A 27,941-nucleotide genomic window follows, 5' to 3' on the forward strand; every position below is an offset into this window, starting at 1 on the left:
AGGGAGGGACCCCCCCGCCCTCCCCACGGCGCGGGGACACGGGGGGGACACCGGGGGGGGGGACACGGGGGGGACACCGGGGGGGACATGATGGGGGACACGGAGCGGACACGGGGGGGACACCGGGGGGGACACCGGGGGGGACACGGGGGGGACACGGGGGGATATGGGGGGGATGGGGGGGGGACACCGTGGGGGGACATGGGGGGGACACCGGGGGTGGACATGGGGGGGACACCGGGGGGGACACCGGGGGGATAGGGGGGGACACCGGGGGGGGACACGGGGGGGACACCGGGGGGGACACGGGGGGATGGGGGGGACACGGGGGGGGACATGATGGGGGACATAGTGGGGGACACGGGGGGACACGGTGGGGAAAACAAGGGGACACTGGGGGGGACACTCAGGGGACACTCAGGGGATATGGGGGGAAACGGGGGGGACACGGGGGGACATGGTGGGGAAAATCGGGGGACACTGGGGGGGTAGTGGGGGACACAGTGGGGACATGATGGGGGAAATGGGGACACAAGGGGGGACATGGGGGGGGATATGGGGGGCACACGGGGGGGACACTGGGGGACATATGGGGAAGAAATGGGGGAGATATGGGGGGACACCATGGGGGACGCAAAGGGGGACACCCCGGAGGTGGGGTGGGGGAGGGATGGGGGGTGAGGGGACGGGGGGACAAGGGGAACACGGTGGGGGGACAGCAGGACATCACCTGGGGGACATGGGGGGGCAGAGCTGGGGGGACAATCAGAGGGACACAAGCAGGGGTACAAGGGGAGGACAGGGGGACACAGGCAGGGACATTTTGGGGACACAGCTGTGGGGACAGGGGGACAGAAGTGGGGGACACAAGGGGATATTTAGAGGACACAAGTGGGGGACACAAGGGGACATTTGAGGGACAGAAGTGGGGGACAGGAGCGAGGGGCACAGGCGGGCAGGGGGACACAGAGGGGATGGGGGACACGGCCAGGGGTGTGACAAAAGTGGGGACACGGTTCGGGGGATGGAGCTGGGGGTCAGCAGGACACAAGGGGGGACACAGGGCTGAGGGGACGGGTGGCACGAGTGGGGGACAAAGTGACACAAAGGTGGGGACACGAGCACAGCACGCAATGGGACACGGGTGACACGGGAGGGGACACGGGAGGGGACACAATGAGACACGGGTGACACTGACGCACAACTGGGGACATGGGGAGACACAAGTGGGGACAAATTTGGGGTCACAATGACACAAAAAAGGACGCAGCGAGAGAGAGAGACAGGGACAGAAGCGGGGACACGGTGACGCACAACCACGGTGCCACAGCCCAAAAACGGGGACAAAACGGTGACAAAACCAGGGGTAACAATTCCAGGGCCACAACAGGCACGGCCGGGTGTAGCAGGGACCCTGCTCAGGGTGTGGAGGGCTTCAGGTGTCACCGTGCCCTCGGTGTCACCTCCTGTGGCGTTGTCACCGTGGTGGGAGTGTTGTTTGTCTGGCTGTGCCGTGTGGGGCTGTGTCTGGCTGTAGCTGTGGGTTGTACCTCAGACTGTGTTACAGTTGTGTCATATTTGTCACATTTGTGTCCGACTGTGCCATGTGGGGTTGTCACACGATTTCGGGCTGTGTCACAGTTGTGTCACATGTCACACCGTGTGTCTGGCTGTGCCGTGTGGGGCTGTGTCAGGCTGTGGCTTTGGGTTGTACCTCAGACTGTGTCACACTCATGTCACGTGTCACATTTGTCACATTTTGTGTCCGACTGTGCCTTGTGGGGCTGTCACACAATTTTGGGCTGTGTCACGTGTTACGCTGTGTGTCTGGCTGTGCCATGTGGGGCTGTGTCAGGCTGTGGCTTTGGGTTGTACCTCAGACTGTGTCACATTCTGTGTCTGACTGTGCCTCGTGGGGTTGTCACGCTGTGTCACACAGTGTCACAGTCGCATCACACCATGTTACAGTTGTGTCACATGGAGTCACAATTGTGTCATGGGTGAGGCTGTACGTTTGGGTTGTACCTCAGACTGTGTCACATTTTGTGTCCGACTGTGCCACGTGGGGCTGTCACACAATTTCGGGCTGTGTCACACAGTGTCACAGTTGTGTCACGGGTCAGGCTGTACCTTTGGGTTGTACCTCAGACTGTGTCACATTTTGTGTCCGACTGTGCCGTGCGGGGTTGTCACGCTGTGTCACACAGCGTCACAGTTGTGTCACATCGTGTGTCACGGGTCAGGCTGTACCTTTGGGTTGTACCTCAGACTGTGTCACACTCGTGTCACCTCGCGTGTCCGGCTGTGCCGTGCTCACGCCACGGCCCGGTGACACCCTGTGATGTCACACCCGTGACGTCACCCCTCCCCTGGTGACATGGGGGAAGCTGCCCCACTCCTGACCCCCCAAATCCCCCCCTGCTCCCCAAATTTCTCCTTCTGTGTCCCCGAATCCCCAAAATCCCCCCAACCCCTCGTGCTCCCCACAGAACCTCGCTCTCCTTCCCCCAATCTCCCCCCTCTGCCCTTCTCCCCCAAATTCCCCTTTCCTGCCATAATTGTCCCCAGAACCTCCTGGATGCCCCTCCTGGACCCCCAAACACCAAAATTCTCCTTTTTCCCCTCCAGTTTTGGCCCCGTGGTCCTTCTTACCCCTTCCAAACTCTCCTCAAACGTTCTTTTACTGCTCCAGGTGCCCCCCCAAACCCGACTGCTGCCCCAAAACACCCCAAACCTCCCTCCTCCCCCTCAAATCCCCCTCCTCGTCTGCAATCGTCCCCCAAACGCTCCTGCCTCGCTAAATGCCCCTTTGCTACCCCAGTTATAGCCCCACACTCCTCCTCCTCTGCCAACCACCTTAAGTCTGCCCTCAACCCCTCCTAGCCCCCTCAAATTTCCCCTTCCCGCTGCTAAAATACTCCTCCAACAGCGCTGCGCCTCTCCCAGCCCCTTCCCCAGCGGCCCTCCGGAACAGGCCCTGAAGCCTCGGCCTTTCCCAGCGGCCGCGGCCGGGTCGGGAGCGCCGGGAGCGGCCGGGCCGGGCGGGCGAGGCCGGGGCTGCGCAGGCCGCGGCCGGAGCGGCGCTTCGGCCGTTTCCGGCACCGTCCGCCTCTGCTTCGACCGCTTTCGTCAGATCTCGGTTATCTCCGGCATCTTCCGCTCGTGCTTCGGTATTTTTCGATAACGTCCGGTAATGCTTCGGGCAGTTCCGTCTCTTTCCGTCAGCGTTCGGGCACTGCCGGGGAACTTCGATCGTTTCCGTCACTCTCCGGAGACCCTTCGGCGATCTCCGCGCGCTTCCGTCACCACTTCGGAAATCTCCGTCAATCTCCGCCGGCCTCCCTCCGCCCCCGCCATCTCCCGGCGCTCCGCCTCGGGGGGGCGGCGCTTTTAAAATGAATTATTCATGAACCGATCCCACCGTGCTGGAAGCGGGGTTGGGGGTTACGGTCCGACGACGGCGCGTCCCGTGAGGGCTTCACGGAGCCGCCGGCGCGGAGCTTCCCCTTCCCCGCTGCTCGTCCGCCTCACGGGCCGTGACGGGACTCGTCTCTCCTTTTCTTTCCCGCTCCCCCCACCCCCTTTGCCGGTGAGGCGCTTGGTACGCTCCGGCCACGCCCCCTCCGGCGGCGCGCGGGGGCCGAGTCTATATAACGCGGCGCCGGCGCCTCACAGCGCTCAGTCGCGCCTTGAGCGCGGAGCGGCCGGAGCGGAGAAGGGGAAACTCCGCCCTGGAGGCTCCGTGAGGCGCCGGTTCCCCGGTGGGGTTTAAACTCGCCGCTCCCTCCAACCCCCTCCGCGAAGGGGTCGGTTCCGAACAGCCGGAGCGGCGCGAGGCCGCGGCCCCACCGGCACCATGCACGGCGGGCCGCCCTCGGGCGACAGCGCCTGCCCGCTGCGCACCATCAAACGAGTCCAGTTCGGGATCCTGAGCCCCGATGAGATGGTACCGGGGCCGGGGCGGCGCGGACGGGCCCGCGGGGCCGGCGGCTGAGGGCGAGGGGCGGCGGGAAATGGCGGCGGGGCAGCGAGAGCGGCGGGCGGAGCGGCCCCGGGCGGGGACAGCGCCCCCCGCCGGCCCGGAGGGGATCTGGGGGGTCCTCGGGGGCTCCGGGGTCACGAACGCGGCCCTGGAAGGGGTTGGGGTGCCCGGGGAGCCTCTGGGAGGGCATTGGGGTGTCCCAGAGTGGCTCAGAATCCCCTGGCGGCCTTTTGGCGTCTCTAGGAGTGGCTCAGGGAGCCCCGGGAGGAGTTTCGGGGTCCCTGGGGGTGCCCTGGAGGCCTCGGGAAAAGCATTGGGGTGCCTTGGAGGAGTTTTGGGGTGTCCTGGTTCTCTGGAGGTGTCTGTGGGGAGCCTTGGAAGAGCTTCAGGCTGGTGTGAAGGACACTTGGGGTGCCTGGAGGTTTTTAGGGGAGTTCTGGAAGAGGTTTGGAGTGTCCTGGAGGAGTTTTGGGGGTCCCTGAGAGTCACTCGGAGCCCTGGAGGAGTTTTGGGGGTCCCTGGGAGCTGCTCACGGAGCCCAGGAGGGATTTTGGGGTCCCTGGAAGTTGTTTAGGGAGCCCTGGAGGGATTTTGGGGTCTCTGGGAGCTGCTCAGACAGTCCTGGAGGAGTTTTGGGGGTCCCTGGGAGCTGCTCAGGGAGCCCTGGAGGGATTTTGGGGTCCCTGGAAGTTATTCAGGGAGCCCAGGAAGGATTTTGGGGTCCCTGGGAGCTGCTCATGAGGCCCAGGTGGGATTTTGGGGTCCCTGAGAGTCGCTCAGACAGCCCAGGTGGGATTTTGGGGTCCCTGGGAGCTGCTCAGGGAGCCCAGGTGGGATTTTGGGGTCCCTGAGAGCTGCTCAGTGAACCCAGCTGGGATTTTGGGGTCCCTGGGAGTTGCTCGGTGAACCCAGCTGGGATTTTGGGGTCCCTGAGAGCTGCTCAGGGAGCCCTGAAGGGATTTTGGGGTGATCAAAGATTTTGTTGTCACCCGAGGGGGTCACTTGGGGTACCCCCAACCCCTTTAGTGTTTCTGAGGGGGGCTCGTGGATGAATTTGGGGTTCCCCGGGTGCCTCAGTTTCCCTTTTGCCCCCCCAGAAACGGATGTCGGTGACAGAGGGGGGCATCAAGTACCCCGAAACCACCGAGGGGGGACGCCCCAAACTGGGGGGGCTGATGGACCCCCGGCAGGGCGTCATCGAGAGGACGGGGCGCTGCCAGACCTGCGCCGGTGAGTTGGGGGGTCCTGAACCCCAAAATCCTCCTGGGAGGGGCCCTGAACCCCAAAATTCTCCTGGGAGGGGCCCTGAACCCCAAATTCCTCCTGGGAGGGGGCCCTGAACCCCAAAATCCTCCTGGGAGGGGCCCTGAACCCCAAAATCCTCATGGGAGGGGCCCTGAACCCCAAAATATTCATGGGAGGGGGCCCTGAACCCCAAAATCCTCCTGGGAGGGGCCCTGAACCCCAAAATCCTCACGGGAGGGGCCCTGAACCCCAAAATCCTCATGGGAGGGGCCCTGAACCCCAAAATATTCATGGGAGGGGGCCCTGAACCCCAAAATCCTCCTGGGAGGGGCCCTGAACCCCAAAATCCTCACGGGAGGGGCCCTGAACCCCAAAATCCTCATGGGAGGGGCCCTGAACCCTAAAATTCCTCTTGGGGGTCCCCCAAGGCCCCAAATCTTCATAGGGAGTGGGCTCTAAACCCCCTAAAATTCTCCTGGTTTTGGGGGGGATTTGTTGGTTTTGGGGTGTCCTTTTTTGTGGGTTTCCCCTTTTTGGGGAGCTCCCCTCATTTTCCTTTCCCCAAATTTCACTTTTGCCTCACCCATGGGGTTTCCTGAGGGAGACTTCAGTATTTTTGGGGTTTTTTTTTTCTTTTATTTTGGGTCCCTTTTTTGGGGGTGATGTAATTATTTTTTTGGGCTTTTCCTTTTTTTTGGGGAGGTTTCTTGTTTTTTGGGGTGCTCCCTCTTTTTAGGTTTTTTTAGGGTTTTTTTAGGTTTTTTTTAAGGTTTCTTTGGGGTATTTTAGGGTTTTTTTAGGGGTTTTTTAGAGGTTTTTTAGGGTTTTTCCCCTCCCACCCCAAAACCCCATTCTGGGGGCTTCCCCTCTATCCCAACCCAGTTTTGGGGTGTCCCCCAACCCGATTTTGGGGTGTCCCCAGGGAACATGACGGAGTGTCCGGGCCACTTTGGCCACATCGAGCTGGCCAAGCCCGTGTTCCACGTGGGCTTTTTGGGCAAAACCATGAAAATCCTGCGCTGCGTCTGCTTCTTCTGCTCCAAGCTGCTCGTGGACTCGGTGAGACCCCAAAACCTCCGGGGCACCCCCACATTTCGGGGGCAGGGCTCGGTTTTGGGTGGAAAATGCCCCAAAATGGCTCCGTGGTGGCACCTCGGGGACATCCTGGGGACACATCGGGGATGGGGTTGGGTTTGGGGGGTTTTGGGACCATTTTGGGGTGACACTGGAGAGGGTGACAGTGAGGGGACACCGAGAAGAGGTGACAAAATTTGGGGGGACACCAAGAAAAAGTGACAAATTTGGGGACACCGAGAAGAGGTGACAAAATTTGGGGACACTGAGGGGGGGTGACAAAATTGGGGGACACCTAGGGGAGGTGACAAAATTTGGGGATACCAGAAAGAGGTGACAAAATTTGGGGATACCAGAAAGAGGTGACAAAATTTGGGGACACTGAGAAAAAAGTGACAAAATTGGGGACACATCAAGAATTGAGGGACGCAGAGTTGTCATCTGCTGGGTGGACCTGGAAGCTCTGGAGATGTTGAAGGACCATAATGTGACAACACCAGGCACCCAAAATCACTTTTTATGACCCCAAAACCACAACATGACCCCAAAATGGCCTTTTCTGACCCCAAAATAGCCTTTTCTGACCCCAAACCTGCGTTTTTTTGGCAGAACAACCCCAAGATCAAGGACATCCTGGGCAAGTCCAAGGGGCAGCCCAAGAAGAGGCTGACCCACGTCTACGACCTCTGCAAGGGCAAGAACATCTGCGAGGGCGGCGAGGAGATGGACCACAAGTTCGGCGTGGAGCAGCCCGAGGGCGACGAGGACCTCACCAAGGAGAAGGTGGGCACCCCAAAATCCCCCTTGGTGCCCCCAAAATCCCCATTTGTGGCCCCAAAATCCCCGTTGGTGGCCCCAAATTCCTGTTTCTGGCACGGAATTCTCATTTGTGGCCCCAGAACTTCTGTTTGTGGTCCATTTTCCCTGGCACTACCAGCCCCTGTTGCTAACCCTAATAATTCCCCATTTTTCATCCAATAACCACATTTTTCACCCCAATAATCTAATGTTTTACTCCAATAACCCAATTTTTAACCCAAATAACCCCATTTTTAACCCAAATAATTCATATTTTCCCTGTTTTAGGGTCACGGTGGCTGTGGGCGCTACCAGCCCCTGTTGCTAACCCAAATAATTCCCCTTTTTCACCCCAATAACTCCATGTTTCACCCCAATAACCCCATTTTTCATCCCAATAACCCCATTTTTCATCCCAATAACCCCATGTTTCACCCTGGTAACGCCATTTTTCTCCCCAAATAACCCCATATTTAACCCAAATAATCACCATTTTCTCTGTTTTAGGGCCATGGTGGCTGCAGGCACTACCAGCCCTTGTTGCTAACCCAAATAATTCCCCTTTTTCACCTCGATAACCCCATGTTTCACCCCAATAACCCCATGTTTCACCCCAATAACCCCATGTTTCACCCTGATAACCCCATTTTTCACCCCGATAACCCAATTTTTCACCCCAATAACCCCATTTTTAACCCCAATAACCCCATTTCTCCCCTGTTTCCCCCCGTTTTAGGGCCACAGTGGCTGCAGGCGCTACCAGCCCTTGTTGCTAACCCAAATAATTCCCCATTTTTCACCCCAATGACCCCATGTTTAACCCCAATAACTCCATTTTTCACCCCGATAACCCCATTTTTCACCCCAATGACCCCATTTTTCACCCCAATAACCACATGTTTCACCCTGATAACCCCATTTTTAACTCCAATGACCCCATTTTTCACCCCAATAACCCCATTTTTCATCCCAATAACCCCATTTTTAACCCGAATAACCCCATTTCTCCCCTGTTTCCCCCCGTTTTAGGGCCACGGCGGCTGCGGGCGCTACCAGCCCTTGTTGCTAACCCAAATAATTCCCCTTTTTCACGCCTATAACCCCATTTTTCACCCCAATGACCCCATTTTTCACCCCAATGACCCCATTTTTCACCCAAATAACCCCATTTTTAACCCAAATAATCCCCATTTTCTCTGTTTAAGGGCCATGGTGGCTGCAGGCGCTACCAGCCCTTGTTGCTAACCCAATTATTCCCCTTTTTCACCCCAATAACCCCATTTTTCACCCCAATAACCCCATTTTTCACCCCAATAACCCCATTTTTCACCCCAATAACCCCATTTCTCCCCCGTTTCCCCCCGTTTTAGGGCCATGGTGGCTGCAGGCGCTACCAGCCCTTTTTGCTAACCCAATTATTCCCCTTTTTCACCCCAATAACTCCATTTTTTACCCCAATAACCCCATGTTTCACCCCGATAACCCCATGTTTCACCCCAATAACCCCATTTTTAACCCCAATAACCCCATTTTTAACCCAAATAATCCCATTTTTCACCCCAATAACCCCATTTTTCATCCGAATGACCCCATGTTTCACCCCAATAGCCCCATTTTTCACCCCAATGACCCCATTTTTAACCCCAATAACCCCATTTTTCACCCCAATAACCCCATTTCTCCCCTGTTTCCCCCCGTTTTAGGGCCACGGCAGCTGCGGGCGCTACCAGCTAACCCAATTATTCCCCTTTTTCACCCCAATAACTCCATTTTTCACCCCGATAACCCCATTTTTCACCCCGATAACCCCATTTTTCACCCCAATAACCCCATGTTTCACCCCAATAACCCCATTTTTAACCCGAATAACCCCATTTTTAACCCCAATAACCCCATTTCTCCCCTATTTCCCCCCGTTTTAGGGCCATGGTGGCTGCAGGTGCTACCAGCCCTTGTTGCTAACCCAAATAATTCCCCATTTTTCGCCCCAATGACCCCATTTTTAACCCCAATAACCCCATTTCTCCCCTATTTCCCCCCGTTTTAGGGCCACGGCGGCTGCGGGCGCTACCAGCCCTTGTTGCTAACCCAATTGTTCCCCTTTTTCACCCCAATAACCCCATGTTTCACCCCAATAACCCCATGTTTCACCCCAATAACCCCATTTTTAACCCCAATAACCCCATTTTTCACCCCAATAACCCCATGTTTCACCCCAATAACCCCATTTTTAACCCCAATAACCCCATTTTAACCCCGATAACCCCATTTTTAACCCAAATAACCTCATTTTTAACCCCAATAACCCCATGTTTCACCCCAATAGCCCCATTTTTAACCCAAATAACCCCATTTTTAACCCAAATAATCCCCATTTTCTCTGTTTCAGGGCCACGGCGGCTGCGGGCGCTACCAGCCCCTGTTGCTAACCCAAATAATTCCCCGTTTTTCATCCAATAACCCCATTTTTCACCCAAATAACCCCATTTATAACCTGAATAACCCCATTTCTCCCCTGTTTCCCCCCGTTTCAGGGCCACGGCGGCTGCGGGCGCTACCAGCCGCGCATCCGGCGCTCGGGGCTGGAGCTGTACGCCGAGTGGAAGCACGTCAACGAGGACTCTCAGGAGAAGAAGATCCTGCTGAGCCCCGAGCGCGTGCACGAGATCTTCAAGCGCATCTCGGACGAGGAGTGCTTCGTGCTGGGCATGGACCCCAAATTCGCCCGGCCCGAGTGGATGGTGTGCACCGTGCTGCCCGTGCCGCCGCTGTCCGTGCGCCCGGCCGTGGTCATGCAGGGCTCTGCCCGCAACCAGGTGGGGTTTTGGGGTCAGATTGTGGGGTTTTGGGGTCAGTTTTTGGGGTTTTGGGGGTGTTTGGGGTGGTATTGAGGTGTTTGGGGGGCACCGTGCTGCCCGTGTGCCTGGCTGTGGTCATGCAGGGCTCCATCCGCAACCAGGTGGGTTTGGGGTCATTCTGTGGGGTTTTGGTGTCAGTTTTTGGGGGTTTGGGGTGGTTTTGGGGTGTTTGGGCACCGTGCTGCCCGTGCCGCCGCTGTCCGTGCGCCCGGCCGTGGTCATGCAGGGCTCTGCCCGCAACCAGGTGGGTTTGGGGTCAGATTGTGGGGTTTTGGGGTCAGTTTTTGGGGTTTTGGGGGTGTTTGGGGTGGTTTTGGGGTGTCTGGGCACCGTGCTGCCCCTGTCCATGCGCCCGGCCGTGGTCATGCAGGGCTCTGCCCGCAACCAGGTGGGGTTTGGGGTCATTCTGTGGGGGTTTTGGGGTCATTTTGTGGGGTTTTGGGGTCAGATTGTGGGGTTTTGGGGTCAGATTGTGGGGTTTTGGTGTCAGTTTTTGGGGTTTTGGGGGTGTTTGGGGGTGTTTGGGGTGTTTGGGCACCGTGCTGCCCGTGCCGCCGCTGTCCGTGCGCCCGGCCGTGGTCATGCAGGGCTCTGCCCGCAACCAGGTGGGTTTGGGGTCAGACTGTGGGGTTTTGGGGTCAGATTGTGGGGTTTTGGGGGTGTTTGGGGTGGTTTTGGGGTGTTTGGGGTGGTTTTAGGGGTGTTTGGGGGGCACCGTGCTGCCCGTGCCGCCGCTGTCCGTGCGCCCGGCCGTGGTCATGCAGGGCTCCGCCCGCAACCAGGTGGGTTTGGGGTCATTCTGTGGGGTTTTGGGGTCAGATTGTGGGGTTTGGGGTCATTCTGTGCGGTTTTGGGGTCAGATTGTGGGGTTTTGGGGTCATTCTGTGGGGTTTTGGGGGTGTTTGGGGTGGTTTTGGGGTGTTTGGGGCACCGTGCTGCCCGTGCCGCCGCTGTCCGTGCGCCCGGCCGTGGTCATGCAGGGCTCCGCCCGCAACCAGGTGGGGTTTGGGGTCAGATTGTGGGGTTTTGGGGTCAGATTGTGGGGTTTTGGGGTCAGATTGTGGGGTTTTGGGGTCAGTTTTTGGGGTTTTGGGGGTGTTTGGGGTGGTTTTGGGGTGTTTGGGCACCGTGCTGCCGCTGTCCGTGCGCCCGGCCGTGGTCATGCAGGGCTCTGCCCGCAACCAGGTGGGGTTTGGGGTCAGATTGTGGGGTTTTGGGGTCAGATTGTGGGGTTTTGGGGTCATTCTGTGGGGTTTTGGGGTCAGTTTGTGGGGTTTTGGGGGTGTTTGGGGTGTTTGGGCACTGTGCTGCCCGTGCCGCCGCTGTCCGTGCGCCCGGCCGTGGTCATGCAGGGCTCTGCCCGCAACCAGGTGGGTTTGGGGTCAGATTCTGGGGTTTTGGGGGCAGACTGTGGGGTTTTGGGGTCAGTTTTTGGGGTTTGGGGTCAGATTGTGGGGTTTTGGGGGCAGATTGTGGGGTTTTGGGGGTGTTTGGGGTGGTTTTGGGGTGTTTGGGGTGATTTTGGGGTGTTGGGCACCGTGCTGCTCCTGTCCGTGCGCCTGGCCGTGGTCATGCAGGGCTCTGCCCGCAACCAGGTGGGTTTGGGGTCAGACTGTGGGGTTTTGGGGTCAGTTTTTGGGGATTTCGGGGTTTTTGGCATGGATTTGGGGGTTATTGGGGTGTTTGGGGCGATTTTGGGGTGTTTGGGCACCGTGCTGCCCATGTCCCCAGCCATGGTCATGCAGGGCTCTGCCCGCAACCAGGTGGGGGTTGGGGTCATACTGGGGATGTTTGGGGTGGTTTTGGGGATGTTTGGGGTGGTTTTGGGGATGTTTGGGGTAAATTTAGGGGTTTTTGGGGTGGTTTTGGGGGTGTTTGGGGCAGTTTGGGGGTGTTTGGGGCACCGTGCTGCCCGTGTCCCCAGCCATGGTCATGCAGGGCTCTGCCTGCACCCAGGTGGGCACTGGGGCAGATTTTGGGGGGTCCCTGATGCCTTTTGGGGCCTCCTCACTTCTTTGGGGTCCCCAGTCCCCTTTTGGGGTCACCCCCAAGACACTTTGGGGTCTCCCTGTTTTATTCCCACCCCAAATCCACCCTCACCTTTCCCATGGCACTTTGGGTTGTCTCACCTCCCTTTATCACTGTCAAACCTCCTAACTAATAAATTTTGGGGTCACCCCACTAATTTTGGGGTGTCCCCAGGATGACCTGACCCACAAACTGGCCGACATCGTCAAGATCAACAACCAACTGCGGCGCAACGAGCAGAACGGGGCGGCCGCGCACGTCATCGCCGAGGACGTCAAGCTGCTGCAGTTCCACGTGGCCACCATGGTGGACAACGAGCTGCCCGGCCTGCCCCGGGTACAGAGGGGTCACAGGCGGGTTTTGGGGTGTCCTGGAGAGATTTTAGGGGTCACAGAGGGGTTTTGGGGTGACACGAGGTGAGGGACATTCAGGTGGTGGCCTCAGGTCGTGGCCGCGGGTGTCAAGCTGCTGTAGGTCCACGTGGGGACAACGAGCTGCCCGGGGTCCAGGAGAGTCTGGGGGTGTCCCAGAGGGGGTTTGGGGTGTCCCAGAGAGGTTTTGGGGTGTCCTAGAGAGATTTTAGGGGTCACAGAGGGATTTTGGGGTGACACAAGGTGAGGGACATTCAGGTGGTGGCCTCAGGTTGTGGCTGTGGATGTCAAGCTGCTGTAGGTCCACGTGGCCACCGTGGTGGACAACAAGCTGCCCGGGGTCCAGGAGAGTCTGGGGGTGTCCCAGAGGGGGTTTGGGGTGTCCCAGATGGGTTTTGGGGTGTCCCAGATGGGTTTTGGGGGTCCCAGCTGGGACACAAAGGGGACAAGCAGGGACAGAGCAGCCTGGGAACCCCCTGAGCCCCCCAAAGTCCCAGCAGGAGCTGGGGACATTCTCAGGGTGATCAGTTTATGTCCCACGGTTGATTTTGGATTTTTGGGGAGATTTTGGTGGTTCCAACCCCCCTGAACCCCAAATTTCTCCAGCCCCAGGCCATGCAGATTTTAGGGGCTCCCCCAAATGTGTTTTTCTGCCCTGAACCCTCACAAGAACCCAGGGTGATCAATTTGTGTCCCCCAGTGGATTTTGGATTTTTGGGGTGATTTTTTGGGTTCCAACCCCCCCTGAACCCCAAATTTCTCCGCCCCCAGGCCATGCAGAATTTAGGGGCTCCCCCAAATGTGTTTTGCTCCCCCAAACCCCTCCCTGAACCCTCACAAGAACGCAGGGTGACAATTTGTGTCCCCCATGGATTTTGGATTTTTGGGGTGATTTTTTGGGTTCCAACCCCCCTGAACCCCAAATTTCTCCTCCTCCAGGCCATGCAGAATTTAGGGGCTCCCCCAAATGTGTTTTTCTGCCCTGAACCCTCACAAGAACCCAGGGTGATCAGTTTATGTCCCATGGTTGATTTTGGATTTTTGGGGTGATTTTTTGGGTTCCAACTCCCCCTGAACCCCCAATTTCTCCGCCCCCAGGCCATGCAGAATTTAGGGGCTCCCCCAAATGTGTTTTGCTCCCCCAAACCCCTCCCTGAACCCTCACAAGAGCCCAGGGTGATCAATTTGTGTCCCCCAGTGGATTGTGGATTTTTGGGGTGATTTTTTGGGTTCCAACCCCCCTGAACCCCAAATTTCTCCTCCCCCAGGCCATGCAGAATTTAGGGGCTCCCCCAAATGTGTTTCTCTGCCCTGAACCCTCACAAGAGCCCAGGGTGATCAATTTGTGTCCCCCGCAGTGGATTTTGGATTTTTGGGGTGATTTTTTGGGTTCCAACCCCCCTGAACCCCAAATTTCTCCTCCCCCAGGCCATGCAGAATTTAGAGGCTCCCCCAAATGTGTTTTTCTGCCCTGAACCCTCACAAGAACCCAGGGTGATCAATTTGTGTCCCCCAGTGGATTTTTGGGGTGATTTTGGTGGTTCCAACCCCCCTGAACCCCAAATTTCTCCGCCCCCAGCCCATGCAGAATTTAGGGGCTCCCCCAAATGTGTTTTGCTCCCCTGAACCCTCACAAGAACCCAGGGTGATCAATTTGTGTCCCCCAGTGGATTTTGGATTTTTGGGGTGATTTTTTGGGTTCCAACCCCCCCGAACCCCAAATTTCTCCTCCCCCAGGCCATGCAGAATTTAGGGGCTCCCCCAAATATGTTTTTCTGCCCTGAACCCTCACAAGAACCCAGGGTGATCAATTTGTGTCCCCCAGTGGATTTTGGATTTTTGGGGTGATTTTTTGGGTTCCAACCCCCCTGAACCCCCAAATTTCTCCTCCCCCAGGCCATGCAGAATTTAGGGGCTCCCCCAAATGTGTTTTGCTCCCCCAAACCCCTCCCTGAACCCTCACAAGAACCCAGGGTGATCAATTTGTGTCCCGCAGTGGATTTTGGATTTTTGGGGTGACTTTTTGGGTTCCAACCCCCCTGAACCCCCAATTTCTGCTCCCCCAGGCCATGCAGAAGTCGGGGCGCCCCCTGAAGTCCCTGAAGCAGCGGCTGAAGGGGAAGGAGGGTCGGGTTCGGGGCAACCTCATGGGCAAACGCGTGGATTTCTCCGCCCGCACCGTCATCACCCCCGACCCCAACCTGGCCATCGACCAGGTGGGCGTCCCCCGCTCCATCGCCGCCAACATGACCTTCGCCGAGATCGTCACGCCCTTCAACATCGACAGGTGGGCTTTGGGGGGGATTTATGGGGCTTTGGGGGGGATTTGGGGGGGTTTTGGGGGGATTTATGGGGCTTTGGGGGGATTTATGGAGGTTTGAGATGGATTTATGGGGGTTTGGTGTTGGTGTCCCCCGCTCCATCGCCGCCAACATGACCTTCGCCGAGATCGTCACGCCCTTCAACATCGACAGGTGGGCTTGGGGGGGATTTGGGGGGGTTTTGGGGGGATTTACGGGGCTTTGGGATGGATTTATGGAGGTTTGAGATGGATTTATGGGGGTTTGGTGTTGGTGTCCCCCGCTCCATCGCCGCCAACATGACCTTCGCCGAGATCGTCACGCCCTTCAACATCGACAGGTGGGCTTTGGGGGGGATTTGGGGGGGTTTTGGGGGGATTTATGGGGTTTTGGGATGGATTTATGGGGGTTTGGGATGGTTTTATGGGGGTTTGGGGTCGATTTGTGGAGGCTTGGGATGAATTTTTTGGTGTTGGTGTCCCCCACTCCATCACCACCAACATGGTCTTCACTGAGATCATCACCCCTTCAGCACTGGCAGGTGGGGTTTGGGTGATTTATGGGGTTTGGGATGGATTTATGGAGCTTTGGGATGGATTTATGGGGGTTTGGGATGGATTTAAGGGGCTTTGGGATGGATTTATGGAGGTTTGGGGTCGATTTGTGGAGGTTTGGGATGGATTTATGGAGGTTTGGTGTTGGTGTCCCCCACTTCATTGCCACCGATACGACCTTTGGTGAGATTGTCACTTCCTTCAACATGGACAGATGGGGTTTGTGGGGGATTTATGGAGGTTTGGGATGGATTTATGGGGTTTGTCAGGGTTTTATGGGGTTTGTCAGGGATTTATGGGGGCTTGGGATTGATTTATGGAGGTTTGGGATGGATTTATGGGGTTTGGGGTCGATTTGTGGAGGTTTGGGATGGATTTATGGGGGTTTGGTGTTGGTGTCCCGCGCTCCATCACCACCAACATGATCTTCAGTGAGATCATCTCCCCTTTAACATCGGCAGGTGGGGTTTGTAGGGGATTTATGGAGGTTTGGGATGGATTTATGGAGGTTTGGGATGGATTCCTGGGGTTTTGGGATGGCTTCCTGGGGTTTTGGGATGTATTCCTGGGGTTTTGGGATGGATTCCTGGGGTTTTGGGATGGATTCCTGGGGTTTTGGGATGGATTCCTGGGGTTTTGGGATGGATTTATGGGGTTTTGGGATGGATTTATGGGGTTTTGGGATGGATTCCTGGGGTTTTGGGATGGGTATCCCCTGCTCCATCACCATCACTGTCACCATGGGTGAGATTGTCACCTTCAACAGTGACTGGAGGAGTTTGGGGCAGATTTTGGGGCGTTTGGGGTGAATTTGGGGAAGTGTTTGGTGTGGTTGGAGGAGTCTGGAGGAGCTCAGGGATTAAGGGGGTTAAATTAAAGGGGATTTGGGGGATTTTAGGACAGATGTGGGGCAGTTTTGGGATGATTTAGGAGCATTCAGTGAGTTTTGGGGTGGACACAGGGATATGGGGGGGACATTAGGATTATTTTGAGTCGATCCCAATAACCCAAAACCACCCCAAACACCCTTTAAACCCCACTGCTCCTCCTCAAGGTGCCTCTGAGAGCAGTGAGGTGAATCCCTGACCCCCAAAATCCCCTAAACTGACCCCAAAACCCCGTAGGCTGCAGGAGCTGGTGCGCAGGGGGAACAGTCAGTACCCCGGGGCCAAGTACATCATCCGGGACAACGGGGACAGGATCGACCTCCGCTTCCACCCCAAGCCCAGCGACCTCCACCTGCAGATCGGCTACAAGGTCAGCGCCCCAAAGCCCCAAAACCCCAAAATCCCAAAATCCCAAAACCCACCCAGCGCCCCAAAACCCCAAAACTCACCCCGAGGCTCCCAAAAAATGAGGGACGCCAAAAGCTGGGAGTGGAACCCGTGACTGTAGCAGGGGGATGGTTGGTTTGGGGGTTCGGAGCTTTGGGGTTGGGTCAATCCCTGATTTTGGGGTTCAGAGCTCTGGGTTTGGAGTTCAGATCCTAATTTTGGGGTTCAGAGCTATGGAATTCTGAGATCTGTCCCTGATTTTGGGGTTCAATCCCTGATTTTGGGGTTCAGAGTTCTGGATTTGGGGTTCAGATCCTGATTTTGGGGTTCAGAGCTCTGGGTTTGGGGCTCAATATCTGATTTTGGGGTTCAGATCCTGATTTTTGGGTTCAGAGCTCTGGATTGGGGTTCAATCCCTGATTTTGGGGTTCAATCCCTGATTTTGGGGTTCAGAGCTCTGGATTGGGGTTCAATCCCTGATTTTGGGGTTCTCAGCTCTGGATTTGGGGTTCAATCCATAATGTTGGGATCCTAATTCTAGATGTTGGTTTCAATCCAAAATTTTGTGTTGAAATCTCTGAAATTTGGGGTTCAATCCTCAATTTTTGGCCTTCACCACCACCAGGGAGTGAATTTAACCCCAAACCCCTCATTCTCCTCGCTCTGACCCCACCGTTTTTGGGGGGAAGATGCCGTTTTTGGGGTGTCGCCCATTTTTGGGGTGTCCCCCTGACTCTTGGGGGGCTTTGGGGACAGGTGGAGCGTCACATGTGCGACGGGGACATCGTCATCTTCAACCGGCAGCCCACCCTGCACAAGATGTCCATGATGGGTCACCGGGTCAGGATCCTGCCCTGGTCCACCTTCAGGCTGAATCTGAGGTGAAGCACCCCAAAAACCCCAAAGTTAACCCCAAATCCTGCCCTGGTCCACCTTCCGGCTGAATCTGAGGTGAAACACCCCAAAAAACCCCAAATTAACCCCAAAATTAACCCCAAATCTTGCCCTGGTCCACCTTCAGGCTGAATCTGAGGTGAAACACCCCAAAAAACCCCAAATTAACCCCAAAATTAACCCCAAATCTTGCCCTGGTCCACCTTCAGGCTGAATCTGAGGTGAAACACCCCAAAAACCCCAAAATTAACCCCAAATCCTGCCCTGGTCCACCTTCAGGCTGAATCTGAGGTGAAACACCCCAAAAACCCCAAAATTAACCCCAAATCCGGCCCTGGTCCACCTTCAGGCTGAATCTGAGGTGAAACACCCCAAAAACCCCCAAATTAACCCTAAAATTACCTCAAATCCTGTCCTGGTCTATCTTCCATCTGAATGTGAGGTGAAACACCCCAAAACCCCCAAAGTTAACCCCAAATCATGTCCTGGTCCACCTTCAGGCTGAATCTGAGGTGAAACACCCCAAAAACCCCAAAATTAACCCCAAAATGATCCCAAATCTTGCCCTGGTCCACCTTCTGTGATGAGATGAACATGTCCCTACTGTGTCCCAAATGTTCTCAACGTCCCAGTGTCCCCACGATGTCCCCAATGTCCCCACAACGTCCCTGATGTCCCCACAGTGTCACCACACCCCATAATGGTGATGAGATGAACCTGTCCCGTGTCCCTGCCATGACCCCAATGCCCCAGATGTCCCCACAACGTCCCCAATGTCCTCACAATGTCCCTGATGTCCCAGTGTCCCCACAGTCTCCAATATCCCAGATGTCCCCACAATGTCCCCAATGTCCCCACAATGTCCCAGTGACCCCACCAATGTCCCCACAGTGTCACCACACCCCATAATGGTGATGAGATGAACCTGTCCCGTGTCCCTGCCATGACCCCAATGTCCCTGATGTCCCCACAATGTCCCCAATGTCCCCATGATGTCCCCAATGTCCCAGATGTCCCTCCAATGTCCCTGAGATCCCTGATGTCCCAGTGTCCCCACAATGTCCCTGAGATCCCAGATGTCCCCACAGTGTCCCAGTGACCCCACCAATGTCCCCGCAGCGTCACCACGCCCTACAGTGCTGACTTCAACGGTGATGAGATGAACCTGCCCCAAGTCCCTGCCATGACCCCGAGATGAGATGAACCCACCCCATGTCCCTGCCGTGACCCCGATGTCCCTGAGATCCCTGATGTCCCAGTGTCCCCACAACATCCCCAATGTCCCAGATGTCCCCACAATGTCACCATGCCCTACAATGGTGATGAGATGAACCTGCCCTGGGTCCCTGCCATGACCCCAATGTCCCAGATGTCCCTCCAATGTCCCTGAGATCCCTGATGTCCCAGTGTCCCCACAATGTCCCCAATGTTCCAGATGTCCCCACAATGTCCCAGTGTCCCCACAATGTCCCCGATGTCCCCACAGTGTCACCATGCCCTACAACAGTGATGAGATGAACCTGCCCTGGGTCCCTGCCATGACTCCAATGTTCCAGATGTCCCAGATGTCCCCACAATGTCCCTGAGATCCCTGATGTCCCACATGTCCCCACAACGTCCCTGATGTCCCCTCGATGTCCCCAATGTCCCCACGATGTCCCCACAACGTCCCTGATGTCCCCTCGATGTCCCCAATGTCCCCACGATGTCCCCACAACGTCCCTGATGTCCCCTCAATGTCCCCGCAGCGTCACCACGCCCTACAACGCCGACTTTGACGGTGATGAGATGAACCCACCCCATGTCCCTTATGTGACCCCAATGTCCCTGAGATCCCTGATGTCCCAGTGTCCCCACAACATCCCAATGTCCCAGGTGTCCCCACAATGTCCCTGATGTCCCCACAGCGTCCCCGATGTCCCTGCAGTGTCACCACACCCCATAATGAACCTGCCCTGTGTTCCTGCCATGACCCCAATGTTCTAGATGTCCCCACAATGTCCCAATGTCCCTGAGATCCCTGAGGTCCCAGTGTCCCCACAACATCCCAATGTCCCAGATGTCCCCACAATGTCCCCAATGTCCCCACAATGTCCCCAATGTCCTCACAACGTCCCCGATGTCCCCACAGTGTCACCACACCCTGCAATGGTGATGAGATGAACCTGTCCCGTGTCCCTGCCATGACCCCAATGTTCGAGATGTCCCCACAACGTCCCAATGTCCCTGAGATCCCTGATGTCCCAGATGTCCCCACAATGTCCCCAATGTCCCAGATGTCCCCAATGTCCCCAATGTCCCCACAATGTCCCAGTGACCCCACCAATGTCCCTGCAGTGTTCCCACAATGTCCCAGATGTCCCCACAATGTCCCTGAGATCCCAGATGTCCCCACAATGTCCCAGTGACCCCACCAATGTCCCCGCAGTGTCACCACGCCCTACAACGCCGACTTTGACGGCGATGAGATGAACCTGCCCCAAGTCCCTGCCATGACCCCAATGTCCCAGATGTCCCCCCAATGTCCCCAATGTCCCTGATGTCCCCATGATGTCCCTGATGTCCCCTCGCTGTCCCCGCAGCGTCACCACGCCCTACAACGCCGACTTTGACGGCGATGAGATGAACCTGCACCTGCCGCAGTCGCTGGAGACGCGGGCGGAGATCCAGGAGCTGGCCATGGTGCCCAGGATGATCGTCACCCCCCAGAGCAACCGGCCCGTCATGGGCATCGTGCAGGACACGCTGACGGCCGTGCGCAAGTTCACCAAGAGGGACGTCTTCCTCGAGAGGGTCGGTTTGGGGGGATTTTGGGGGAGTTTAGGTGGATTTGAGATGATTTAGGGTTGGTTTGGGGTCATTTGTGGTGGTTTTGGGGTGATGGACGGTGGTTTTGGGGTGGTTTCTGCTGCGTTGGACACGCTGATGGTTGTATTGAAGGTCACCAAGAGGGACGTCTTCCTCGAGAGGGTCGGTTTGGGGGGGATTTTGGGGGTTTTGGGGTTGTTCGGGGGCATTTGAGATGATTTGGGGTTGGTTTGGGGTCATTTGTGGTGGTTTTGGGGTGATGGATGGTGGTTTTGGGGTGATGGACAGTGGTTTTGAGGTGGTTTCTGCTGCCATTGTGTTGGACACGCTGATGGTTGTGTGCAAGGTCACCAAGAGGGACGTCTTCCTCGAGAGGGTCGGTTTTGGGGGCATTTTGGGGGAGTTTAGGTGGATTTGAGATGATTTGGGTTTGGTTTGAGGTCATTTGTGGTGGTTTTGGGGTGATGGACTATGGTTTTGGGGTGATGGACGGTGGTTTTGGGGTGATGGACGGTGGTTTTGGGGTGATGGACGGTGGTTTTGAGGTGGTTTCTGCTGCCATTGTGTTGGACACGCTGACGGCCGTGTGCAAGTTCACCAAGAGGGACGTCTTCCTTGAGAGGGTCGGTTTGGGGCGATTTTGGGGGTTTTGGGGGAGTTTAGGTTGATTTGAGATGATTTGGGGTTGGTTTGGGGTCATTTGTGGTGGTTTTGGGGTGATGGACGGTGGTTTTGGGGTGATGGACAGTGGTTTTGGGGTGGTTTCTGCTGCGTTGGACACGCTGATGGTTGTGTGCAGGGTCACCAAGAGGGACGTCTTCCTCAAGAGGGTCGGTTTGGGGGGATTTTGGGGGAGTTTAGGTTGATTTGAGATGATTTGGGGTTGGTTTGGGGTCATTTGTGGTGGTTTTGGGGTGATGGATGATGGTTTTGGGGTGGTTTCTGCTGCCATTGTGTTGGACACGCTGATGGTTGTATTGAAGGTCACCAAGAGGGACGTCTTCCTCGAGAGGGTCGGTTTGGGGGGATTTTGGGGCTTTTGGGGTTGTTCAGGGTGGTTTGAGATGATTTGGGGTTGGTTTGAGGTCATTTGTGGTGTTTTTGGGGTGATGGACGGTGGTTTTGGGGTGATGGACGGTGGTTTTGGGGTGATGGACGGTGGTTTTGGGGTGGTTTCTGCTGCGTTGGACACGCTGATGGTTGTATTGAAGGTCACCAAGAGGGACGTCTTCCTCGAGAGGGTCGGTTTGGGGGCGATTTTGGGGATTTTGGGGTTGTTCAGGGTGGTTTGAGATGATTTGGGGTTGGTTTGAGGTAATTTGTGGTGGTTTTGGGGTGATGGACGGTGGTTTTGGGGTGATGGACAATGGTTTTGGGGTGGTTTCTGCTGCCATTGCGTTGGACACGCTGATGGTTGTGTGCAAGGTCACCAAGAGGGACGTCTTCCTCGAGAGGGTCGGTTTGGGGGGATTTTGGGGGTTTTGGGGTTGTTCGGGGGGATTTGAGATGATTTGGGGTTGGTTTGGGGTCATTTGTGGTGGTTTTGGGGTGATGGACGATGGTTTTGGGGTGATGGACGATGGTTTTGGGGTGGTTTCTGCTGCGTTGGACATGCTGATGGTTGTGTGCAAGGTCACCAAGAGGGATGTCCTCAAGAGGGTCAGTTTTGGGGGGATTTTGGAGGTTTTGGGGTTGTTCAGGGTGGTTTGAGATGATTTGGGGTTGGTTTGAGGTGGTTTGGGTGAGATCAGGTGGTTTTGGGGTTTTGGGGTTGTTCAGGGTGGTTTGAGATGATTTGGGGTTTGTTTGAGGTGGTTTGGGTGAGATCAGGTGGTTTTGGGGAGGTTTTGGGGGTTTTGTTCAGGACACGCTGATGGTCGGGCACAAGTTCTCCACGAGGAACGTTTTCCTCGAGAAGGTTTGGTCTGGGGAGATTTTGGGGGGTTTAGGACATTTTTAGGATATTTTGGGATCTGGATGGGGTTTCCTTGATTAATGACATTTTTTGGGGTGTTTTGGGGTGTCCCTCAGGGTGAGGTGATGAACCTGCTGATGTTCCTGTCCATGTGCCATGGGAAGCTGCCCTGTCCTCCCATCCCGAAGGACATTTTGGGGCATTTTTGAGATATTTTGGGATCTCGGTGGGTTCTCCTGGATCGGTGACGTTTTTGGGGTGTCCCTCAGGGCGAGGTGATGAACCTGCTGATGTTCCTGTCCACGTGGGACGGCAAGGTGCCCCAGCCGGCCATCCTGAAGCCGCGGCCGCTGTGGACAGGGAAGCAGATCTTCTCCCTCATCATCCCCGGCCACATCAACTGCATCCGCACGCACAGCACCCACCCCGACGACGAGGACAGCGGCCCCTACAAGCACATCTCCCCCGGGGACACCAAGGTGGGGCAGCCGAGGAGGTCCAGGGGCTCGGTGGGGTGGGAAGGTGCTCTGAGGGGGCTTTGGTGGGGTCTGAAGGGGTTTTGGTGGGGTCTTATGGGGTTTTGGTGGGGTCTGAGGGGGTTTTGGTGGGGTCTGAGGGGGTTTTGGTGGGGTCTGAGGGGGCTTTGGTGGGGTCTGATGGGGTTTTGGTGGGGTCTGAGGGAGCTTTGGGGTGGTTTGATGGGGTTTTGGTGGGATCTGAGGGGCTTTGGTGGGATCTGAGGGGCTTTTAGTGGGACTTCAGGAGGTCCAGGGGGACTTGGTGGGGTGGGAAGGTGATCTGAGGGGGTTTTGGTGGGATCTGAGGGGGCTTTGGTGGGGTCTGAGGGGGTTTTGGTGGGGTCTGAGGGAGCTTTGGGGTGGTTTGATGGGGTTTTGGTGGGATCTGAAGGGGCTTTGGGGTGGTCTGAGGGGGCTTTGGTGGGGTCTGAGGGGGCTTTGGTGGGGTCTGATGGGGTTTACTGGGGTCTGATGGGGTTTTGGTGGGGTCTGAGGGAGCTTGGGGTGGTTTGATGGGGTTTTGGTGGGGTCTGAGGAGGTCTAGGAGAGCCTGGTGGGGTGGAAAGGTGATCTGAGGGGGTTTTGGTGGGGTTTCATGGGGTTTTGGTGGGGTCTGAGGGGCTTTGGGGTGGTCTGAGGGAGCTTTGGGGTGGTTTGATGGGGTTTTGGTGGAACTTGAGGCGGTCTAGGAGAGCTTGGTGGGGTGGAAAGGTGATCTGAGGGGGTTTTGGTGGGATCTGAGGGAGCTTTGGGTGGTTTGATGGGCTTTTGGTGGGGTCTGAGGGGCTTTGGTGGGATCTGAGGGAGCTTTGGGGTGGTTTGATGGGGTTTTGGTGGGGTCTGATGGGGCTTTGGGGTGGTCTGAGGGGGCTTTGGTGGGGTCTGATGGGGTTTTGGTGGAACTTGAGGAGGTCTAGGAGAGCTTGGTGGGGTGGAAAGGTGATCTGAGGGGGTTTTGGTGGGATCTGAGGGAGCTTTGGGTGGTTTGATGGGGTTTTGGTGGAATCTGAGGGAGCTTTGGTGGAATCTGAGGGAGCTTTGGGTGGTTTGATGGGTTCTGGGGGAGCTTTGGGGTGGTTTGATGGGGTCTGAGGGGGCTTTGGTGGGGTCTGACGGGGTTTTGGTGAGGTCTGAGGGAGCTTTGGTGGGATCTGAGAGGCTTTTAGTGGGACTTCAGGAGGTCCAGGGGGACTTGGTGGGGTGGGAAGGTGATCTGAGGGGGTTTTGGTGGAATCTGAGGGGCTTTGGTGGGATCTGAGGGGGCTTTGGGGTAGTTTGATGGGGTTTTGGTGGGATCTGAGGGAACTTTGGGGTGGTCAGAGGGGCTTTGGTGGAACTTCAGGAGGTCTGGGGGGGCTTGGTGGGGTGCAGAGGTGGTTTGAGAGGACTTTGGTGGGATCTGAGGCTGATTTGGGGTGGCCTGAGGGCACTGGGGATGTTCTGAGGGGGTTTGGTGGAACTTGAGGAGGTCTTGGAGGGCTTTGTAGACTTTGAAGTGACCCGGGGTTGTTTTTGGGGCGCTCCAGGTGGGTTTGGGGTTTTTTTTGGACCTTCAAGGTCCTGACCCCGTTCCTTGGATGTCCCCAGGTGATCGTGGAGAACGGGGAGCTCATCATGGGCATCCTGTGCAAGAAGTCCCTGGGGACGTCGGCCGGGTCCCTGGTGCACATCTCCTACCTGGAGATGGGCCACGACACCACGCGCCTCTTCTACAGCAACATCCAGACCGTCATCAACAACTGGCTGCTCATCGAGGGTCAGCGTGCTCCAGGAGCTCCTGGGGACCTTCTTGGTGGCATCTAGTGGGGGTTTGATCACCCGGGGACCTTCTCAGATCCCAGCTTGGTGGAGCCCTGGGGCTCTTGGACCCCATCCTTGAGGTCCTGGTGGTCCTTGGACCCTTTTTTTGGGACCTGTGGAGCTGGGAACCTTCTTGGTGGCATCTGATGGGGGTTTGGTCACCCAGGGACCTTCTCAGATCCCAGCTTGGTGGAGCCCTGGAGCTCTTGGACCCCATCCTTGAGGTCCTGGGGGTCCTTGGACCCTTTTTTTGGGACCTGTGGGGCTGGGAACTTTTTTGGTGGCATCTAGTGGGGGTTTGATCACCTGGGGACCTTCTCAGATCCCAACTTGGTGGAGCCCTGGAGCTCTTGGACCCCATTCTTGAGGTCCTGGTGGTCCTTGGACCTTTTTTTGGGGACTGCAGGGACCTGGGGGGGGGGCAGAGAACCTTCTTGGTGGCATCTAATGGGGGTTTGATCTCCTGGGGACCTTCTCAGCTCCCAACTTGGTGGAGCCCTGGGGCTCTTGGACCCCATCCACAAGGTCCTGGTGGTCCTTGGACCCTTTTTTTGGGACCTGTGGGGCTGGGAACTTTTTTGGTGGCATCTAGTGGGGGTTTGGTCACCTAGGGACCTTCTCAGATCCCAGCTTGGTGGAGCCCTGGGGCTCTTGGACCCCATCCTTGAGGTCCTGGTGGTCCTTGGACCCTTTTTTGGGGACTGGAGGGACCTGGGGGGGGCTGAGAACCTTCTTGGTGGCATCTAATGGGGGTTTGATCACCTGGGGATCTTCTCAAATCCCAACTTGGTGGAGCCCTGGAGCTCCTGGACTCCATCCTGGAGGTCCTGGTGGTCCTTGGGCCCTTTTTGGGACCAGGAGGTCTCAGGAATTTTGGGGGAGCGTCCCAACCCCATTTCCATCCCTAAAGGACCTCGTTGTCCCCATGTCCTCCCTTTGTCCCACAGCCTGACCAGACCCTGACCCAGGGTTGGTTTTTTGGGGTGAGGGGTTGGAGATGACCCCAAATTTGGGGCGGGGATCCCCCTGAACCCCAAATGTCCCCCCAGGTCACACCATCGGCATTGGGGACTCCATCGCCGACGCCAAGACCTACCAGGACATCCAGAACACCATCAAGAAGGCCAAGCAGGACGTCATCGAGGTGGGACTCGGGGGGTTCCCGGGACTTTGGGGAATTCCACGAGGTTTGGGTGGTTCCTGGAGGATCTCAGGAGGTTTGGGGCAGGTCCTGGAGGATCTCGGGGGGTTTGGGGCCGTTCCTGGAGGATCTCAGGGGGTTTGGGCCGTTCCTGGAGGATCTCAGGGGGTTTGGGGCAGGTCCTGGAGGATCTCAGGGGGGTTTGGGGCAGGTCCTGGAGGATCTCAGGAGGTTTGGGGCAGGTCCTGGAGGATCTCAGGGGGTTTGGGGCAGGTCCTGGAGGACCTCAGGAGGTTTGGGGCAGGTCCTGGAGGATCTCAGGGAGGTTTGGGACAGTTCTTGGAGGATCTCAGAACGTTTGGAGCAGTTCCTGGAGGATCTCAGGAGGTTTGGGCTGTTCCTGGAGGATCTCAGGAGGTTTGGGGCGGTTCCTGGAGGATCTCAGGAAGTTTGGGGGGTTCCTGGAGGATCTCAGGAGGTTTGGGGCAGTTCCTGGAGGATCTCAGGAGGTTTGGGGCAGGTCCTGGAGGATCTCAGGGGGTTGGGGCAGTTCCTGGAGGATCTCAGGGGGTTTAGGGGGTTCCTGGAGGATCTCAGGAGGTTTGGGGCAGGTCCTGGAGGATCTCAGGGGGTTTGGGGCAGTTCCTGGAGGATCTCCTGAGGTTTTGGTTGGTTCTTGTGGAGTTTTTTGGGTTTTTTGGAGGTTCTCAGGTGGTTTTGGCCATCAGGGTGTGTCGGGGCTCCCCGCTGACCCTTCTGGGGTGGTTTTTGGGGTCTCCAGGTGATCGAGAAGGCCCACAACAACGAGCTGGAGCCCACCCCGGGCAACACCTTGCGCCAGACCTTTGAGAACCAGGTGAACCGGATCCTCAACGACGCCCGGGACAAGACCGGCTCTTCTGCCCAGAAGTCCCTGTCCGAGTACAACAACTTCAAGTCCATGGTGGTCTCGGGGGCCAAGGGCTCCAAGATCAACATCTCCCAGGTTTGGGGGGTTCCAGAAGATCCTGGGGGGCTCCACGGGGGGTTTGGGGCAGTTCCTGGAGGATCTCAGGGGGTTTTGGGCGGTTCCTGGAGGATCTCAGGAGGTTTGGGGCAGGTCCTGGAGGATCTCAGGAGGTTTGGAGCAGTTTTTGGAGGATCTCAGGGGGTTTGGGGCAGTTCCTGGATGATCTCAGGAGGTTTGGGGCGGTTCCTGGAGGATCTCAGGAGGTTTGGGGCAGTTCCTGGAGGATCTCAGAAGGTTTGGGGCAGTTCCTGGAGGATCTCAGGGCCTTTGGGGCTGTTCTTGGAGAATCTCAGGAGGTTTGGGGCCGTTCTTGGAGGATCTCAGGGGTTTGGGGCAGTTCCTGGAGGATCTCAGGGGGTTTGGGGCGATTCCTGGAGGATCTCAGGGGGGTTTTGGGCGGTTCCTGGAGGATCTCAGGGGGGTTTGGGCAGTTCCTGGAGGATCTCAGGAGGTTTGGAGCAGTTCCTGAAGGATCTCAGGAGGTTTGGAGTAGTTCCTGGAGGATCTCAGGAGGTTTGGGGCAGTTTCTGGAGGATCTCAGGAGGTTTGGGGCGGTTCCTGAAGGATCTCAGGGGGTTTGGAGCAGTTCCTGGAGGATCTCAGGAGGTTTGGGGTGGTTCCTGGAGGATCTCAGGGGGTTTGGGGTGGTTCCTGGAGGATCTCAGGGGGTTTGGGGCTGTTCTTGGAGAATCTCAGGGGGTTTGGAGCAGTTCCTGGAGGATCTCAGGAGGTTTGGGGTGGTTCCTGATGGATCTCAGGTGGGTTTGGAGCAGTTCTTGGAGGACCTCAGGAGGTTTGGGGCAGTTCCTGGAGGATCTCAGGAGGTTTTGGGCAGTTCCTGGAGGATCTCAGGAGGTTGGGGCAGTTCCTGGAGGATCTCAGGAGGTTTGGGGCAGTTCCTGGAGGATCTCAGGAGGTTTGCGGCAGTTCCTGATGGATCTCAGGAGGTTTGGGGCAGTTCCTGGAGGATCTCAGGGGGTTTGGGGCAGTTCCTGGAGGATCTCAGGAGGTTTGGAGCAGTTCCTGGAGGATCTCAGGGGGTTTGGAGCAGTTCCTGGAGGATCTCAGGAGGTTTGGGGCAGGTCCTGGAGGATCTCAGGGGGTTTGGAGCAGTTCCTGGAGGATCTCAGGAGGTTTGGGGTGGTTCCTGAAGGATCTCAGGTGGTTTGGGGCGGTTCCTGGAGGATCTCAGGGGGTTTGGAGCAGTTCCTGGAGGATCTCAGGAGGTTTTTGGGTGGTTCCTTTGGAGATCTTTGGAATTTTTTGGAATTTTTATGAAGTGCTTGAGATGGTTTTGGGCACCATGAGGTCTAAGGCCAACATCTCTCAGGTTTGGGTGGTTCTAGAAGCTCCATACGGGGTTTGGGGTGGT

General features: G+C 56.8%; 1 protein-coding gene across 2 annotated transcripts in view; it reads left to right on the forward strand.

Annotated features, from left to right (window-relative positions):
* The first annotated feature begins 2,556 nt into the window (after nucleotides 1-2,556).
* POLR2A (RNA polymerase II subunit A) overlaps nucleotides 2,557-27,941 on the forward strand; it is a 50,308-nt gene continuing 24,923 nt past the window's right edge. The window contains exons 1-14 of one of the 2 annotated variants that reach the window (XM_041712192.2): nucleotides 2,557-3,946; nucleotides 5,080-5,212; nucleotides 6,150-6,286; nucleotides 6,911-7,084; nucleotides 9,634-9,915; nucleotides 12,160-12,321; nucleotides 14,423-14,643; nucleotides 16,335-16,467; nucleotides 17,241-17,365; nucleotides 19,961-20,171; nucleotides 22,371-22,580; nucleotides 24,207-24,375; nucleotides 25,469-25,563; nucleotides 26,342-26,545. In XM_041712192.2, coding sequence (XP_041568126.1) covers nucleotides 3,857-3,946; nucleotides 5,080-5,212; nucleotides 6,150-6,286; nucleotides 6,911-7,084; nucleotides 9,634-9,915; nucleotides 12,160-12,321; nucleotides 14,423-14,643; nucleotides 16,335-16,467; nucleotides 17,241-17,365; nucleotides 19,961-20,171; nucleotides 22,371-22,580; nucleotides 24,207-24,375; nucleotides 25,469-25,563; nucleotides 26,342-26,545 — 2,346 coding nt within the window. In that variant the 5' untranslated portion in view covers nucleotides 2,557-3,856. Of the gene's footprint in view, nucleotides 3,947-5,079; nucleotides 5,213-6,149; nucleotides 6,287-6,910; nucleotides 7,085-9,633; nucleotides 9,916-12,159; nucleotides 12,322-14,422; nucleotides 14,644-14,931; nucleotides 14,997-16,334; nucleotides 16,468-17,240; nucleotides 17,366-19,960; nucleotides 20,172-22,370; nucleotides 22,581-24,206; nucleotides 24,376-25,468; nucleotides 25,564-26,341; nucleotides 26,546-27,941 lie in introns of those variants that run through there. The other variant, XM_072920596.1, reaches the window with a different exon arrangement.

This window comes from Taeniopygia guttata, chromosome 32 (genome assembly GCF_048771995.1).
Source record: "Taeniopygia guttata chromosome 32, bTaeGut7.mat, whole genome shotgun sequence".
Lineage (NCBI taxonomy): Eukaryota > Metazoa > Chordata > Aves > Passeriformes > Estrildidae > Taeniopygia > Taeniopygia guttata.